The sequence below is a fragment of the Pocillopora verrucosa genome, chromosome 5, assembly GCF_036669915.1.
Source record: "Pocillopora verrucosa isolate sample1 chromosome 5, ASM3666991v2, whole genome shotgun sequence".
In the NCBI taxonomy this organism is placed as follows: Eukaryota; Metazoa; Cnidaria; class Anthozoa; order Scleractinia; family Pocilloporidae; genus Pocillopora; species Pocillopora verrucosa.
Window position 1 is genome coordinate 22890371 of NC_089316.1, and position 19708 is coordinate 22910078.

The 19708-nt window shown below is 39.2% G+C and overlaps 1 protein-coding gene across 1 annotated transcript; it reads right to left on the reverse strand.

The window, feature by feature from the left end:
* Positions 1-1882: 1882 nt before the first annotated feature.
* Positions 1883-16189, reverse strand: LOC131790475 (tetratricopeptide repeat protein 28-like). Its single transcript, XM_066167132.1, has 9 exons — positions 16116-16189; positions 12914-12982; positions 12637-12702; positions 10927-11088; positions 10587-10664; positions 9797-9864; positions 8422-9318; positions 3692-5541; positions 1883-3366 (listed from the first exon to the last, which is right to left on the reverse strand). The coding sequence occupies exons 2-9, from the start codon at positions 12978-12980 to the stop codon at positions 3363-3365; spliced, it is 3192 nt and encodes a 1063-aa protein (XP_066023229.1). The 5' UTR covers positions 12981-12982; positions 16116-16189; the 3' UTR covers positions 1883-3362.
* Positions 16190-19708: the final 3519 nt, after the last annotated feature.

The following is a 19708-nucleotide window of genomic DNA, read 5'->3' on the forward strand; positions in this document are numbered from 1 at the left end:
TTTTTCCATGGCTTGTTTTTTCCGGTTTTCCTCACTCCTCAAAAACCAGCACTCTATATTCGAGTTGCCACCTTCTAAAACCGTTTTTATTTCACATCTTGCATGTCACCCAGTCGAGGGTCTCCATGGGGTTAACCGGTAGCCGTATATCGGTCAAAAAACTAGCTGTTAGGCGTAAATATTGAAAAATTTGAACCCTTAGTTGAAGAAAAAAGATTGACCTTAAAAATATTTCCCTCCTATAGTGTGTTATTTTGTGTTAGTCTGGGTTAACCGTAGCAGAAAAATGGCCACAACTTTAGCCGTTAGCCGTGAAAAGTTCTCCTCGGTCGGCCCTCCTCAGTTTGAAGAAAGTTTCGGTTTTTTGTAACAGGCTGTTTTAGTTAAGTTTTCAATCGTGGAAAAAAAATCATCAATATTTTCTACACTCGAGGAACCACACCGAGGGTACCTCCCATGATGAGGACGCTTTCTATAAGCAGAATAAAGCACCTTTCCCAAAATGAAAGGTAATTTCTTTTTTCTTGCCTCTTCAACGATATATGAGTAATTACATGTCGCTTTACATGCTAAAAAAACGCGTCGCGTGACATCCTGAGGAACGGCTGCCAATGAAACTGGCAGATATAAAATCTGAAAATATCGAAGTTTATATCTCATTTAATAACTCTATCCAAGGAAATGGGAAGAGGTTGAGCGAATAAGACATAGTTGCGCTCTCTACTCCAAACGAAAAGATGTGACAAAACATCATACCTGTCACATAACGTGCTAAAGTGCGTCGCGTGACATCCTAAGAAAAGGTTGCCAATAATCGATATTAGCAGTTATAGAGTCAGAAAATATCAAAGTTTATCTCTCATTCAGTAAACTTATTCAAAGAAATGGGCAAAAGTTATTAAGTGAATACTACTTCAAACGACAAGAAATGGCTTATGCAGGTCCATGAAGAAATTCTTCCATTCTAACAAAATATCAAGCGACTTGTTTCATTGTTTGACATTCAAATGTTAGTTTATTGTACTTAGATAGCAAGTAAACAATCTCATCAGAGAAACTAAATAAAATCATTTGGCTCCAACTTTCCAGCTCGCTCTGAGCTTCCTTCAATTCTTTGTAAGCCATAACTAAAATCATAAAATAAAACTTGTCGTTTTGCCTCTGGACGATTAGTTTTAACAATATACTTAAAATGCATCGTTCTGCTTGTAAAAAAATAACACAATTTATCGCATTCAAAATTAAAGGAGAAATCTCAGTAAATTAACTAATACCAAGACTAAATCCTGGCCATTACGACCAAAATCTGTCATTTAACTCCAGATAAATCAAATTCTGATCGGCAGAAACTATTTTTAAGCACCAATGACTGGGTACAAATCCTCGAAAAGTTAATCATTGTTCGTTGTTTGACATTCAAATGTTAGTTTATTGTACTTAGATAATAAGCAAAAATCTAATCCGAGAAACTAAATAAAATCGTTTGGCTCCAACTTTCCAGCTCGTTCTGAGCTTCCTTCAATACTTTGTAGGTCAGTAACTAAAATTATGAAATAAAACTTCTCGTTTTGCCTTTGGAGATTAGATTACGCAATATACTTAAAATGCATCGTTCTTCTTGTAAAAAAATAACACAATTAATCGCATTCAAAATCAAGTAGCGATCCCTGTAAGAGCGGTCCAGGGCATTTCGCATCGGAACAAAGTTTTCCCTCAAACTTAGCCTAATAGTCTATCCTTAGTAGCTAGTAAATAAAACCACATTGGTTTCTGGAAATACGTTGAAATAATATTTATAGAGCCCTCAACAGTCAAAGCTGCAAAAGGCCCTTTTTTGAACGCTTGCGACATCGAAAATTAAAGTTAAAAAGCCTGGTCCTCGTATCACACCGCATGCATCTTTGTGTTCTTTCGCTTTGTGATATGTAAGGTTTCAAAAAAGCATTTCAATTTTGATATTCGCTTCTTCAGAGGTTCGTCATAATTTACTTAAAAACACTCGTTAGACAGCTTTCTGAAATTGGTCAAAAGTACTCTTTCTTTCTTGGTTGATATTGCTCAAGTCCAGACCAGACCATTGAAAACTCCGCTTGATTTCTTCTAATAAGATGTTTAGCAGCAGAAAAATATAAAAAACATCTTGCACTTTTTAATTTTCTTCGCCGTGGTGACTTCAAACGTTTAGCGATTTTGCTACCGTGACAGCCGATTATGCAAATTAGTTCTCCGACCGTTTTATATAAGTAGCTCAATAAATCTTAGATTTTAACCATTTTAAGTTGAAAATATAATAGGACAGAGCTTTTAGACCACACTAATTGATACTCTTAACATTTTAAAAGGCCAAAATTTGACAAATTTTTACTATTTTGTGTCGAAAGACTTCAACAACAACGTATCGCATATCATAATTTGATTAGAGTTCAGTCTACCTTTTAATGGTAATCTCTTTTTTAAGAAATTAGCTTCTGTTATTTCATATTTGAGTTCTGACAGCTTATGCTATTCAACCTGTATGAACATTCCAGAACCAAACTACAGTATTTTATTTGGTGTAACCGGCGATAACAGCGCACACTTTCCTCCAAAGATAGATTATTGGGCAAAGTTTGAGGGAAAACTTTGTTCCGATGCGAAATGCCCTGGACGCTATTAGAGAGATCGCCACTTAAAGGAGAAATCTCAGAAAATTAACTGATACCAAGACTAAATCCTGGCCATTACGGCGAAAATCTGTCATCTTAAGTCCAGATAAACCAAATTCTGATCAGCAGAAACTAACTTTAAGTACCAATGACTGGGTACAAATCCTCGAAAAGTTCATCACAATTTCTATCTGATATAAACTAAGATAATCGAGCAATCGGACAACTAGTTATTCTCCAATTTCCATAGAAATTCTCCACACATGCACATGGCTATAACAGCTTTACATCACTCATGAGAAAGAAACCGATTGAGAAAAAGTCTAAAAAAAACTGTGGAAAACGTTTCCAAGACGTTTCAACTTCGACGTAAAGGCAACGCCTCAATCGGCCTACTAAGTAATACCTAGATTAAAAATTAACTTTTTACATAACTGGTCATGATAATTTCAAGATATCATATGGAAAAAAAAACAGTAATTTCAGCAGAACATCAAAGATTAAGCTGCAAAGAGCAGTTCTGTCAAGCAAAAAGTCAACTTTTGAATCAAAGGAAATCCGTTCTCTTGTTAAACTTGACTTTGGCCGTCTTTTGGTTCTTCTTGCTTTGAAAAAAAGACTCTTGAGAAAGATTCATAAGTAGCTTACTGGTTTCTGGTTCAAATATCAGCGTTTGCAGGTATCCGAAAACACTCTGGGATTCCAATGCTCACTGCCTTAACTGAAAAATAAAAAAAAGCTAAGTTTAGGGAGGATGGTTGAGTTTCCATGAAATATTTCCTAGCACATGCGGAAACGATACATTGCACAACAGCATTGTTTTAAAAGAAATTTCCTTTTTACTCCTTTTATGTTTCCTAACAAGAATGTCATCATCGTAAACGTGTCCACTTGATTGTACTGCATCTCAATTTGCAGGAGCAAAAACTAAATTCGTAAGCCAACTGAAAGGAAAATAACACGCAAGTATCACTGCTCATACATAAGCTATAATTATGATTTAAGGTAACTTTGTATTGAATAGAATGTATAAACAGAATATTTACTTGTTTCGGCTTCCAATATCCTTGAAATCTAGTTTGACGTCATCACCAATGAGTACAAATGGTGCCCAGTAAATCACCTCCTTGAACTTTTCAATTTCTTTCATACACTTCATGGCCTGATTGAGAGCTTCACTTGCCTTCTTGCCTTTGGCAAGTGCATCGTAGAAGAAAGTCATGAACTCCAGGGTCCCCTCGTCGCCAATCGCCCACAAGGTTACCACAACAGATCTAGCACCAGCACCCAAAACTGCACGCGCCATGCCAACCACACCCTCAGCCATGACCTCCCCACGAGCAGTGTGACAGCAGCTAAGTACAACCAGACGTGCTCGCAACCCAGCTTCTATGACATCTTTCATCGTCAGTAGATAGTCTTTCTCTTGCGGATGAGGGTTTTGTCTTGTGGTGTTTGGTGCCAGGATAACTTCTCCAGTTTCTATTTTACCGTGCGCTGCTATGTGAACTAAGGCCACTGATGATATTCGTTTTAACACTTCATGTTTTGTTGCCATTTCTCCAGTGAGGGGGCAAACATTAAGGACACGGCCGATCATCTCCACTTCTTTCCTTGCTCCTGGAAGTTGCACTAAAAGTCCTCCCTGATAGATGATATGTTTGAAACATGGGTCACCGACAAGCAATGCACCAGTCTTCACGTGAAAGTCAGCTGGACAATCATGAATTAGTTGCAACGTCGTCAGAGAGGGAAGCACACGAATTCTGAAAGAATCACTTAAATATGATGAGTTCGACTCCTGCAATGCTGCATAAGGTACAAGGCAAAATGGCCCCTCAGGAACGAATGTGATCTCGTCGTGGCCTTTGATCAGGTCAGCAATAGGAGAAACGATGATGTCATGCAGCTTATTTAAAGCACTTGATTGGGAGTGCCTCACATCAACTCGGATCACACCATTGGCCATTTCTTCTTCTGTCGGCGAATCAAGCAGAGGATTTTCGATGGCAACGGTATCTCTGGCACCGATCTCCTTAAGAGCAGATTTGTTCAGTAGCTGGATGAAACATTTCAATTCATGCTCAAACCTATAGTCGTTGACGTGTACCTGTCTCATCTGGATGTTATCTTCACTAAGGCAAACCCAGAAGTAAACGTATGGCCCATTGATAGCTATGAAAACTGTGCTCAATTGAACACATCTCAGAGAGATGCGGGGTGCGCTGTGCGTTAAAGAAGCTCCAGGCGAATATTTTGTGTCCATGAGATCTCTCAGAGCTTGAGCACTTCCTTTCTCTGCGGTAAGAAGAGCCTTTACAGCTTGACCTCGATTGAGATTTATACGCCACAAACCTTTGTATGCACCTTGGTACTTATTACGATAAGAAATCTTCCACTGATCGTTGAGTTGAAGACTTGCCCTGATATCATCATACAATTCTACACTCGAGTAATAACAGTCAAAGGCCACCATAAGATTTCCTTGGCACTCAAAACTGTTTCCAAGGGAATAGAGTGAGCACGCTTCTTCGGTCTTATTTCCCACTTCTTTAGCAATTTCAAGATGACGTTGATGGTACTCGATGGCTGTTTTAAACTTTCCTAGACCGCCATAAGCGTTGCCGAGATTGCAATAACTTGCTCCCTCTCCAGCCTGGTCTCCCACTTCTTTAGCAATTTCTAGATCACGTTGATGGTACTCCATTGCTGTTTGGAACTGTCGTAGACCTTGGTAAGCGTTGCCGAGGTTGCCATAACTTCCTCCCTCTCCGGCCTTATCTCCTACTTCTTTAGCAATTTCTAGATGACGTTGATGGTACTCGATGGCTGTTTTAAACTTTCTTAGACTGCCATAAGCGTTGCCGAGATTGGCATAGCTTCTTCCCTCTCCGGCCTTGTCTCCCACTTCTTTAGCAAAATCTAGATGACGTTGATGGTACTTGATGGCTGTTTTGAACTCTCCTAGACTGTGATAAGCGTTGCCGAGATTGCCATAACTTCTTCCCTCTCCGGCCTTGTCTCCCACTTCTTTCGCAATTTCTAGATGACGTTGATGGTACTTGATGGCTATTTTGAACTCTCCTAGACGTCCATAAGCATTGCCGAGATTGCCATAACTTGCTCCCTCTCCGGCCTTGTCTCCCACTTCTTTAGCAATTTCTAGATCACGTTGATGGTACTTGATGGCTGTTTTCAACTCTCCTTGACGTTCATAAGCATTGCCGAGATTGCCATAACTTCTTCCCTCTCCGGCCTTGTCTCCCACTTCTTTAGCAATTTCTAGATGACGTTGATGGTACTTGATGGCTGTTTTGAACTCTCCTAGACTGTGATAAGCGTTGCCGAGACTGCCATAACTTCCTCCCTCTCCGTCCTTGTCTCCCACTTCTTTAGCAATTTCTAGATGACGTTGATGGTACTTGATGGCTGTTTTGAACTCTCCTAGACTGTGATAAGCGTTACCGAGATTGCCATAAGTGATTCCCTCTCCAGCCTTGTCTCCCACTTCTTTAGCAATTTCTAGTTGACATTGATGGTACTTGATGGCTGTTTTGAACTCCCCTAGACATTGATAAGCGTTGCCGAGATTGGCATAACTTCTTCCCTCTCCGGCCTTGTCTCCCACTTCTTTAGCAATTTCTAGATGACGTTGATGGTACTTGATGGCTGTTCTGAACTCTCCTAGACATCGATAAGCGTTGCCGAGATTCGCATAACTTCTTCCCTCTCCGGCCTTGTCTCCCACTTCTTTTGCAATTTCTAGATGACGTTGATGGTACTTGATGGCTGTTTTGAACTCTCCTAGACTGTGATAAGCGTTGCCGAGATTGCCATAACTTGCTCCCTCTCCGGCCTTGTCTCCCACTTCCTTAGCAATTTCTAGATGACGTTGATGGTACTTGATGGCTGTTTTGAACTCTCCTAGACTGTGATAAGCGTTGCCGAGATTGCCATAACTCGCTCCCTCTCCGGCCTTGTCTCCCACTTCTTTAGCAATTTCTAGATGACGTTGATGGTACTTGATGGCTGTTTTGAACTCTCCTAGACTGTGATAAGCGTTGCCGAGATTGCCATAACTTGCTCCCTCTCCGGCCTTGTCTCCCACTTCTTTAGCAATTTCTAGATGACGTTGATGGTACTTGATGGCTGTTTTGACCTCTCCTAGACTGTGATAAGCGTTGCCGAGATTGCCATAACCTCTTCCCTCTCCGGCCTTGTCTCCCACTTCTTTAGCAATTTCTAGATCACGTTGATGGTACTTGATGGCTGTTTTGAACTCTCCTAGACTGTGATAAGCGTTGCCGAGATTGCCATAACTTGCTCCCTCTCCGGCCTTGTCTCCCACTTCCTTAGCAATTTCTAGATGACGTTGATGGTACTTGATGGCTGTTTTGAACTCTCCTAGACTGTAATAAGCGTTGCCGAGACTGCCATAACTTCCTCCCTCTCCGGCCTTGTCTCCCACTTCTTTAGCAATTTCTAGATGACGTTGATGGTACTTGATGGCTGTTTTGAACTCTCCTAGACATTGATAAGCGTTGCCGAGATTGGCATAACTTCTTCCCTCTCCGGCCTTGTCTCCCACTTCTTTAGCAATTTCTAGATGACGTTGATGGTACTTGATGGCTGTTTTGAACTCTCCTAGACTGTGATAAGCGTTGCCGAGATTGCCATAACTCGCTCTCTCTCCGGCCTTGTCTCCCACTTCTTTAGCAACTTCTAGATGACGTTGATGGTACTTGATGGCTGTTTTGACCTCTCCTAGACTGTGATAAGCGTTGCCGAGATTGCTATAACCTCTTCCCTCTCCGGCCTTGTCTCCCACTTCTTTAGCAATTTCTAGATGACGTTGAAGGTACTTGATGGCTGTTTTGAACTCTCCTAGACATCGATAAGCGTTGCCGAGATTGCCATAACATATTCCCTCTCCGGCCTTGTCTCCCATTTCTTTAGCAATTTCTAGTTGACATTGAAGGTACTTGATGGCTGTTTTGAACTCTCCTAGACATCGATAAGCGTTGCCGAGATTGCCATAACTTATTCCCTCTCCGGCCTTGTCTCCCACTTCTTTAGCAATTTCTAGATGACGTTGATGGTACTTGATGGCTGTTTTGAACTTTCCTAGACTGTGATAAGCGTTGCCGAGATTGCCATAACTTGCTCCTTCTCCGGCCTTGTCTCCCACTTCTTTAGCAATTTCTAGATCACGTTTATGGTACTTGATGGCTGTTTTGAACACTCCTAGACTGTGATAAGCGTTACCGAGATTGCCATAAGTGATTCCCTCTCCGGCCTTGTCTCCCACTTCTTTAGCAATTTCTAGATGACGTTGATGGTACTTGATGGCTGTTTTGAACTCTCCTAGACATCGATAAGCGTTGCCGAGATTGCCATAACTTCCTCCCTCTCCGGCCTTGTCTCCCACTTCTTTAGCAATTTCTAGATGACGTTGATGGTACTTGATGGCTGTTTTGAACTCTCCTAGACTGTGATAAGCGTTGCCGAGATTGCCATAACCTCTTCCCTCTCCAGCCTTGTCTCCCACTTCTTTAGCAATTTCTAGACATTGTTGATAGTACTTGATGGCTGTTTTGACCTCTCCTAGACTGTGATAAGCGTTGCCGAGATTGCCATAACCTCTTCCCTCTCCGGCCTTGTCTCCCACTTCTTTAGCAATTTCTAGATGACGTTGATGGTACTTGATGGCTGTTTTGAACTCTCCTAGACTGTGATAAGCGTTGCCGAGATTGCCATAACTTGCTCCCTCTCCGGCCTTGTCTCCCACTTCGTTCGCAATTTCTAGATGACGTTGATGGTACTTGATGGCTGTTTTGAACTCTCCTAGACTGTGATAAGCGTTGCCGAGATTGGCATAGCTTCTTCCCTCTCCGGCCTTGTCTCCCACTTCTTTAGCAATTTCTAGATGACGTTGATGGTACTTGATGGCTGTTTTGAACTCTCCTAGACTGTGATAAGCGTTGCCGAGATTGCCATAACTTGCTCCCTCTCCGGCCTTGTCTCCCACTTCGTTCGCAATTTCTAGATGACGTTGATGGTACTTGATGGCTGTTTTGAACTCTCCTAGACTGTGATAAGCGTTGCCGAGATTGGCATAGCTTCTTCCCTCTCCGGCCTTGTCTCCCACTTCTTTAGCAATTTCTAGATGACGTTGATGGTACTTGATGGCTGTTTTGAACTCTCCTAGACTGTGATAAGCGTTGCCGAGATTGCCATAACTTGCTCCCTCTCCGGCCTTGTCTCCCACTTCGTTCGCAATTTCTAGATGACGTTGATGGTACTTGATGGCAGTTTTGAACTCTCCTAGACTGTGATAAGCGTTGCCGAGATTGGCATAGCTTCTTCCCTCTCCGGCCTTGTCTCCCACTTCTTTAGCAATTTCTAGATCACGTTGATGGTACTTGATGGCTGTTTTGAACTCTCCTAGACTGTGATAAGCGTTGCCGAGATTGGCATAACTTCTTCCCTCTCCGGCCTTGTCTCCCACTTCTTTAGCAATTTCTTGACAATGTTGATGGTACTTGATGGCTGTGTTGAACTGCCCAACATTATGGTTAGTACATCCGAGACTGGCATAAATGTTTGCTTTGACTTTAAGTACAGCATTCGATTTCTTTAATAATTGAAGCAGACGTTCGTTATTGTTTTCAATCTTAAAACGTGTCAAGGATAGCTAAATCATCGGTGGATTTGCGAAAATGCAATGGAAATGTTTGTTTTAATAATAATGAGAGTATTGGATAAACTTTAAAATTGGAATGAAAATTCGAGCGTGGATTTCTTGAAGAGATTTGATTTCAAGTTATTCGAGAGTGTTAACTAGCTCTGAAGCGCATTTATTAGTTTAAGTTCGGTCGTCATGGTGATGCTCGTCTCAAGACAAAAATGAGGGGCATTCAGCAGAAACTCTGGGAATTAGTTTATATGGCCTCTTCTTTTAAGTAAAGTTTCGTGGAATAATCGAAAGAACTCGTTAATAATATTTCAGCCTCTTTAAACTGCTCAGTGCAGTATAAGAGAACATCGCTTGCATTATGTGTAGAAGAATCTGCCTGGAAGGTATTGATTTCTCTTGAAATATTATTCGCATTGCATCTCGTATCACGTTTGAAACATTCGTCAAAGGATACGGTCAATCCCATATGCAACCAGCTCCTTGCTTCTTTATACCAGCAAAGTTCGACACAAGCTCTAGCTCCTGAAATGGAGAGAATAACTGGTGGTGCGAGGTAATTTATTACTGTTAAGGTATAAACGTATCGATAAAATGGACTTAATTTCCCATTTAGCTGAGAAGAAAAATTGTGATAATGAAGGAAATTTGAACTTGTGGAAGAACTGAAAATGGACAATAAGGAGCTAATGCAAAGCGGCTACCAATTAAGCTTCAATTGATGATGATAACGATGAATTTATCTCGCGCATTCTTCACTTTAATATGCACTTTAGTGCTTTTCAGCACTTTTCGGGAAGTTTTCCGGCAGACTGCATTGAGCAGTTAACTTTTGAAAGGGAATTTTTCAGGCGCCTCCTGCCCGGGCTTTGTAACGTCCTCTGCTAAGAGTGACCGAGAAGATGCAAGAAACGGGGCTTACGGGTTTCCGGGACAAGAATATCAAACCATTTGCAGGTGTCACAGCTTAGACGGCAGCACATTGTTCTCAGATATTTTAAGACTCAGGGTGATGGTCCAGTCTAGGGCTTGAACCCTCGACCTCCAGCGCTCTACATTGTGAACTAACCAGGCAGCGGTATTTGAGAGTTTATTGACATTTTCTTGTGCTTTTTACCCACATCACAGACATTGACACACCAGATACAATTGACACTTGGAGTACAGTTACCTGCCACAAACCGCACAATCCTCTTTTGACGAAATCAAAGAATAGGATGTTGATGGCTTATGTCTGAAAAACCCACCTTTCTTAATAGCCTTGATTAAAGTGGGTTCCAATTGAACGGCAACTGTTGCATCATTGAGACATTCCACGTAGTTGGCTATGAGATTCCGGAAAGAAGGGTTAAAAAAGAGGTAATCACACGCAATTGCAACAAAGAAGCCATAAAAATTACAATTGCTTAAAATGTAACGAGGATCATTTCTTTGCTTAATTTTCATCCGCTACAGGGCGATTTATGCCGTTTTTACGCTACTTTTCTGCAGTTGCTCAATTTTTTTCTTTTCTTGATGCAGATTGTGTATTCCAATATCTTGTAACGCTGCACGACAGATTTTTATGTTTACATGTGAAATTCTTACCTAAACGGAAATGAGCTGTTGCCCTGTTGCTATAAAGCTTGGCGTTAAGCCGTATATCTTTGCAGTTCACTTGAAGTCCTTCCGTGTAGGAGTTTATCGCGTTATTAGCTTTTCCTTGTCTGTATTCTTTGTTACCTTCCTCGAGACATACTTTCGCTATCCCTGAAAGCACACAGTTTTGGTGTTAATGATATAGTAATGAGTGATACGACTTCATACTACAACTTTATACTTCCAAACGAACTTTTAGGTTAAAGGAGCGTAGAGCTACGAAAAATAAAAGATCAGAATAGTTTAATATCTGTAAATTTTGTTTGTGTGCAAGCTGCCGAGAGTCTGGGCTGAAGCTTGGCTATTACCATTTCAAGTTTATCGGTTTACATTTAGGTCGAAAGGCTTTCACAAACCCCTTTTACACCTGGCTTTCGTTTTCCAAAATATTACAAGTTTCACCAGGAGATCCTATTTCAACTCAATTTCTTTTACAATCGGCCTTCAGGAGAGTTTGTCTGTGCAATTTGTTTGCTTTAAAATATGCAAGCTATTTGGAGTTTTAGCTGTAGCTTCGGTTATAACCAGATCAAGTCTGTTCGTTTTACACTTAAGTCGAGAGGGTTTCCAAAGTTCCTTTTACACCTACGTTACACGTTCCAAAATATCAGGTTAGAATATAAAATCCCATAAGTTACTGAGAAAAAATGCATAAAGCAAAACAAAGCCAGGACCGAAAAGGGTTAAAAATTTTTTAATGTTCTGATAACAAAAGAAACATCGTGCTGAGAGTGACAAGAGTTCGTGGTTTGCCCATCCTTCAGAAAAGAGCGCCGGAAAACGTGTTTTTTGTTTTTGCTGTTTTTTGATGGGGAAAGTACCACTTTCCCACGAAGTGCCATTTTGCCTGTTATAAAAGTCAGGGGTTCTACATTTTGTTGGCTGGTGGTTTACAGCGTGGGCCTGGTATTGACATAACTGTTTAAAGAGGCGTGAAATATTTATAAGACTAAAACAGGTCATACGGCCGAGACAAAATGCCTCATCTTCTCTGTAGAATTCTCAAATTGCGTAAAATTTCTGCCAAACATGTATTGAACAGTAAAGGACAGGAAGGTGTTAGCGCAAATACTTTCCTTTTGGCGGCCTCAAAAAGTTACCCTTTGCAAATTTTTCAAAACTCGACTTTGACAGGTCTACGGGTACCAACAGCTCCCTCTTACAGAAAATGACTTTTACACAAAAAATGACAAAATTTAGAATAATTTCAAGTGCAAAAAGGATAAAATTTTTTCCACGCAAATATCGTTCATTTTAGGTGTAAATTTTAGATAAATAGTTAATCTCCAAAACATTGTGCGTTGATTTACAAACAAGCACTTCTAAAACTCAGAATTCTGAGTTTTACGAAGCCTAGTAGGCCAATTTTGGCCCATTCTTTAACTTAGGGCTCTTCAAAGCTAAGTCGCCTTCAAATTTGTCGCTGTATTGCTTTGAATAATTAATGATGTTTATGCATTTTACCTGATCGGATCGAGCAGTAAATTGTTTTTTTCCTTTGGTTTTTCATTTTACTGGTAAAAGAGTTAGAATTTGAAGAAACAATCCTTTGCTGTTTCAAAAACTTATTCACAGAACATACGCAAATTTTGATGTAAATGTGACAAAAAGTTTACTGGGGCGTCTTTTAAACAATCTTATTTCACATGGTTTTCTCACCTCTTAAAGGGTCATTATATACATCCAGTTCAGCGTCACTTGACGTAACTTGACTTTCTTCTGTCGCTGAAATTACCGAGAAGATATTTCAACTTTGCTAGTGATCACAACTATGTGCAATTACAACTAGCGTTCTAATACTGGCGTATTTAGTGGATTCCTTAAAACCTTCGAGTCGAATTGATCCAAAAAATTGTGCACCAGAATTAAGATATACTTAATTAACAAACAGTACAAAATCACCACAACGAAGTCTCTCCCTGTTGCTTTTTCTCACCTGTGGCTGGAAACTCATTTTTCACCTCCAGTTCTTCTCCCGTTGTTGGGAGGTTGCTTTCTGCCATAGCTAGAAATAAAATTGAATCGATTGTACTGCGCTACATTGTTTAAAATCAAAAGAGGAGACTCAGATGAAAGTAACCCAGAGAAAACATTTTATACTTAATCATAGAGGATGAATGTGAATCTCAAAGTTTCCTCCGTCATGCTATTGTGATTGCGTGACAGTCAAGTTCTGCGGGTTGTGTCATGTTTGTTTTTTCAATTGCCTGTTTGTTAGTTTGTTTTCGTAGTCTCATCTTTTGAAACGTCGTTCAAGGCTGTCCCTTATCAAAAAGCGTGAGTTGCAATAAACAATCTAGTTGTACCCGGTAGGTATGGATAAGCATGGATCAAAAATTATGCAACAAACGAAACCGAGACACCTTTGAGGGTTTGCGTTACCGTCACGAATTCTACCAACACCTCGCGAGCCTATTGCGTGAAGAAACACGTTTATCGACCCTTTTCTCCCACAAAGTGCATGTGTAAAATGTCCCTCAAAGCTATCGAAAAATTGCTGGACAAAGTCTTCTTTTTTTTTTTTTTTTTTAAGAATTATAAGTTCTGGTCAATAAACTCCTTCGTTAATTATTTTTTGAAGGAACCAGGAAATTTAGATACTAAATTTAGAGCTGGTCCCTCTCCAAATTATGTTGGGGAAGTACTCGATTTTTTCATTTCGAATTCAGAAAAGGCGCTGAATACGAGGTTATTTTGAGGGACTGGAGAAGATGGCACTGGAAAGTGTCCTTTTCAACAAAACTCTTGCTATCAAGAAACTTCATCCACAAGAAATTGAAAGCCAAGCGCAACACACAGACTCCTGCATAGCTTAATCTTGTAGGCCATCGAGTGAATTCACTGCAAGGCCATGAACATTTGGCGGAGGAAGTAGACTGAAAGAGAAATGAGACTGAAAAATTATTTATGAACGAATTGCTGATCAAAAGAGAATCTTTTGCAATATTATAGCGGATGGGAAATCTGGAACATTTCCTGAAGCTGCTGAGGTGGTCTTGCCATACAGAACAAGCTTCTGCTCCAAGATCAGTTTTTACTGAGCTCACAGTTTTATCTTCCAGCGCACGGTGTAAACAAGCAAAAAATGTGCCCATTTAGTCCGCCATCGCGCGTAAAGGTATATCTACAAAAACCGAACTCTGACAGATAACCACCTAGAAATGGTACTACTAACTCCCTTGTAGATACGTAGTTCGAACATTTGAAGACAAAAATTTATTCACCGTCGAAGATTATCGTGTCAAGTTTTGCGAGGAGGTGGATTGATGTTCCAAAGCGTTTAAAAGACCAGAATAATTAATCGTGTCGTTGACGGGGTTTAGTTTTCATACGTGATCAAGAAGTCTTAGTCATCGTGGTTCTGGGGTTAAAATTTTCACTTTTGTTGACACGTCTTCCCAATTCCTCTGCTATTTATACGTTAAGGTGGGACCCGTGAGCGAGCAGGAAAGCTGTGCTCTGATCGGCCACCCAAGAATGAAAAATGTGTTTTCTTTCGATTCCCACTTTGATTCCCCACAGAAGGAAATAAAGAAATGCTTGTAGCCTGCTGAATACCTCGTATAATTTCGTAACTAAACAGTATATTTTTGTCCTATGAATAACAGCTTTTCCAGCATTTTTGTCTAAAACAGAGGTCACAGATTCGACGTAAACAGAATAAAAATCACAACGAAACTCGCAGATTCATTTGTTAATTCCGTGGTGCATGAATATATTTAGTTATCGTGTGATACATCTTTTTATCCGTTGCTGACGAAGCCTTGGTCTCGGTCCCGGCTAAAAATGTAGTGATGGAAATTAGCCGATGTACAGCCTTTTTTAAGCTCACACTTTTCCAGTAATACAATGAAGAAATGTAAAATGGTTTCCGTGTTTACATAGCCTGATGTAAACACGCGGGAGGTTGGGAGAACACTCGATAAGCGTAGGAAATGGAAAATGTATGTAAAATGGTTTTATGGCCAATCAGAGCGCGCGTACAATTTGAATTATTTTATAAACGCATATATGAGGTATTAGATAACCGCGCGTGGATACGAATTTTACCATCGAGTGTTCATGACATCTTTTAACTCCTTCAAACAGATAATTCAATTCAAGCAGATAAATTCGTATCCATAGGCCGACATGTATCGTCCATTTTATTCAAAAGAATAATTTTTTAAATAGGAGAATCGATTACAGAGATCCGCTACACCGAAACTCAGCTCGCCGAAAAATCAATTCAATTTCGGACATTGTAATACAACAGTTTCTCATTACAAGAACTATTTTCTTTGAAAAAGAATTGAATTCAGCTTCAGGTAAAAAATACAATTGAAAAAAAAACGGCCCACATGGAAGGTAAAACTGTCATGTTGATAAATCCGGTTGTAATGACGACATTGATACCTTTATACGTGATGATATAAATAGTACATTTACAGCGTGCGGTGGAGATGTCACGTTTTGGAAACTGAAAAAATTCTGGTATTTCACCGACAACCATATTACCGTTATTATAACAATATATCGCGAATGTTACAGCATCAAAGGAAACGTAGGAATTGTGTTTTTTTTTTCCAATCTCGAGCTTTGTTTCAAACTTCGTTTGTTTTCGAGAGATATCTGCTGGTTTTGACTTTGACAGGAGCTATAATTATATACAGCACGTTATCTAGCTTTGTCACATGCTCATCACGCGCTTCTGCCGCATAATGACCACGCACAGTTAAATCTTTAACTCCCGTGATCTAATTGTTAATTCTCCCCTCTAGCTGATACATGTTTCATTTCAAAGTAGATACAGAAATTTTGTGTTAGTTCCAAGATAACGAATTCTACCTGATAAAACTTTGAGTATTCTCAGTGCCTGTTTGCTGGATAATGTATTGATATTACAAGGATAAGTTACAAGTTATATCACTTCTAGGAGTTTGAGGCTTTAGGAAATTGCATCGCGTGCAGACTATTAAACCAGTCAAATGAGAGAAACACTGAAATATTTTCACATCTGATATCAATAAACCGGGAAATTCGACTGAAATTAAACTTGATTGTTGTCAGCCGCAAGAAAAATGAGATTGCGATCTTTCATTAAAAATAGCATGAGCTCTACAGCTCTAATCAGTTGCACAATGAAAATTGATTTGTACCTGTTAAACTGTTATCCTCTGAATCCCTCTATTCTGCAGACGATGTCATTTGTTAATTCTACATGCCTGAAAATATCAAAAATAACATTTTGCTTTACAACAATTCGATAAAAAAATGAAGGTAACATATTCACGAGTTTGAAAGATCTAACCTCATCTAATGCCCAGTTTCGTGATCAAACTTGCTGTTCTTCTTTAAGAAAGTTATTGTGACTGTTTTTTTGTTTCTTGTTTTTTTTAATTCTTTTTATGATTATTACTTGTTTACATGTTTCTCTAGGGCGATTAATTAATTCTGTGATTTAAATACAGCTATATTCTTTTAGTGCAAAATACTCGCAATCTGCAAAATCCCTTTCAAAATCCCCTCAAAGCAGGACATGTTACACTCTGCCGTAACTGAATCGATAAGGATGAATTCACACCGAGTTATATTGTGCCAATGCAATTTCTCTTCAGGTGATCAACTCGATATATTCCTCGATCAAAATGATACACGTTTGTTTTTGGTCATCTTCCCATTAGCGTTGCAGTTCTCTCGAATTTTCATTTTCCGCTCTCACCGTGACAACTTCATAAAGTTTCTAAAAATAATAACGGTAAGCTTTTTTCTTGTAAATAACTCCCGCCAATTCTGCACTAAATATTTTTGCAGTCAAAAGCGTAGGTGTCCAGTGAAATCACCAGAGGGAGATACAAAGCTAAAGAAATCACATCAATAATATGTATTCTTTATGTAGATTTTTTTCCAATTTTCTCGTCTTTCGATTATAATATGCTGCATATTTCTTCATTATCTTTCCTCACCTCAGAATACTTGCAATAGATTTAACTCCAATAAAGTTCTTTTCCAAGAAAAATACTTGACTTCTCGTTGTATCTAGAGAAAAGCATATTTAAATCGTTTCGCGTCTTGGAAAGAATTAAAGCGAATACCATAAGTACTCTTCTTAGAGAAATATCCGAGGAAGATATTCAAAATTTGTTAAATCTGTGTACTCCATGCATCTTTGTGTACAGAAGCCCTCAGTGTATCCTACAGGAATTTTAGGAATAAATTTTTACTGAACCAGTTGTCTTTAAGTTGGAAAAGAAATCTGAGGCCTTAGCTCTCTGTCTCTTTGAGCTTCAAAATTCTTTGCTGAGTTTGGATGCAGAAAGCGAGACCAAAATTTTAAAACAGTTCTTCCAGACAAGTGACGCACATGATACTGGAATCAGAAATGTCGCACCTTCGTAGATCCCTCATGGGAAGATAAATCAGCTACCTTAAGGTCTGATATGTTTATCTGCATGTCAGCATTGATATTTAATCTGTCGTTAAACCTGATCTGACGGATAGGGTTTTTTTTGGGGTCATCGGTTGAAAAAGATTTTTTTTTCCCTTTGTCACGAAAGAGCTTGAAATTTCCTTTCTATCATTATGTATTTTAAGACATGAAACTTTCGACATTGATGATCTAAGCAGTATGCAGGATGATCCTTTATGTATCCATTGTATGTCATGGCTGATTAACGAGAAACGAGTAGCTATATGTGAGAACTTCAGATCGTAAACTCCGATGGTCTAAGATTCGATCCTGCGTTCGTGGCGAGTAAATAGATCGGTATTTCTTTTGTTCTTTTGTCTCATGTTTCAAATTATTTCTATTTGTATCTTTAGTCAATACTCGTTTATCTCATTCACTGCATTAGGTCGCTATTAACTTATTCTGTCCTCACTTTAACTCCTTTGAAAATGTGATTTGCCCCATAGGTGTGTGTATAACAAAACGGTGCACTTGATAACACCAGCAGTATTGAAGAAGCTGAATATGAGCTCATCGAACTCGAAACGGAAAGTCGTGTATCATTGTTTATTTCGTGATCTATGATTCTATTTTGGAGCTATGCTGTCTCACTATTAATACTCCAGTTTGAGACTGGGCCTCATACAAGATCTTTTAGGTTTTCATTTTCATTAATCCCGAGTATAGCACAATGACATAAACATCCTACTTTTTAAATTTTTTTGCTGATTTGATGATCGTTAAACCACTGCCTGCTTATGTTGTAGGGCACTGGACTACCGTGCGGGAGCTGCTCCAATATCAGCTCTCACTGAGCCCACATTTTTATCTTCCAGCGCATGATGTAAACACGTACTCAAAGATCGTCACATGTTTTCTGTCATCGCGCGAAAAAGTATACCTACTAATACTGAACTCTGATAGATAACCAGATAGAAATGATATTACTAACCACTTTGTAGATAAGTAGTTCGTACACTTGAAGGCTAAAATTTATTCACCGTCGACGATTACCGTGTCAAGTTTCGCAAGGAGGTGGATTGATGTTCCAAAGCGTTTAAAAAAACCAGTGTAATTAATCGTGTCGTTGACAAGGTTTCGTTTTCATACGTGATCAAGAAATCGTAGTCATCGTGATTCTGGTGTTGAATTTTTCACTTTTGCTGACACGTTTTCCCAATTTCTCTGCTATTGAAACATTGTGATGGGAATCGCGAGCGAGCAAGAAAACCTGTGCTCTGATCGGCTACCAAAGAGTGCAAAATGTGTTTTCTTTTGATCTCCCTCGTTGATTCCCAAAAAAGAAAAAAAAAAGAAATGCTTGTAGCCTGTTGAATACCTCGTATAATGTCGTAACTAAACAATTTATTTTTGTCATACGAATAATAGCTTTTCCGGTATTTTTGGTGAAAACATGAGGTCACAGATTCGTTCCAAATGAAAACAAAATATAACAAAACAAAAATCACAACGAGACTAGCAGATTCATTTGGTAATTCCATGGTGCATGAAAATATTTTGTTATCATGTAATGTATCCTTTGATCCTTTGCAGAGGAAGTCTTCGTCTCGGTTCTAAAAATGTATTGAGAGAAATTGGCCGATGTACAGCCTTCTTAGGCGCCCGTTTGTTTAGGAATGGAAACGGATATAGGGAGTATTAGATAATCGTGCGTGGATACGAAATTTACCATCGAGTTTTCATGACATCTTTTCCACCTTCAAAGAGATAGGTCAATTCGAGCGGATATATTTGCATCCAAAAGTGGACATGTATCATCCTTTTTATTTAAAGATATTGATTAAAGATTTGCATCAAATACAATTTTTTTAATAGCAGCATCGAAAATAGCGATCCGCTGCACGGACGCTCAGCTCGTTGGAAAACCAATTCAACTTCGAACATTGTAATACAAAAATTTCTTATTACAAGAAGTATTTCCTTAAAAAAGAATTTAATTCAGCTTCAGGTAAAAAACAAAAACCCTTAAAAAAAGCCTACATGGAAAGTAAAACTGTCATGTTGATAAATTCGGTTCTAATGACGACCTTGATACTTTTATATGTGAAGATATAAATGGTACATTTTCAGCGTGCGGTGGATATGCATATGTCACGTCTTGGAAACCGAAAAAATTCTGGTATTTCACCGACAACCATATTACCGTTATTATTACAATATATCGCGAATGTTACAGCATCAAAGGAAACGTAGGAATTGTGTTTTTTTTTCCAATCTCGAGCTTTGTTTCAAACTTCGTTTGTTTTCGAGAGATATCTGCTGGTTTCAGACTTTGACAAGAGC

Coding starts and splice junctions, on each gene's coding strand:
- LOC131790475 (XM_066167132.1), bottom strand. CDS start 12,980: ATGGCAGAAAGCAACCTCCCAACAACGGGAGAAGAACTGGAGGTGAAA. Junction 11,089..12,636: donor ATATAATGACCCTTTAAGAG/GTGAGAAAACCA, acceptor GTGTGCTTTCAG/GGATAGCGAAAGTATGTCTC. Junction 9,319..9,796: donor GGTTGCATATGGGATTGACC/GTATCCTTTGAC, acceptor ACACGTTTTAAG/ATTGAAAACAATAACGAACG.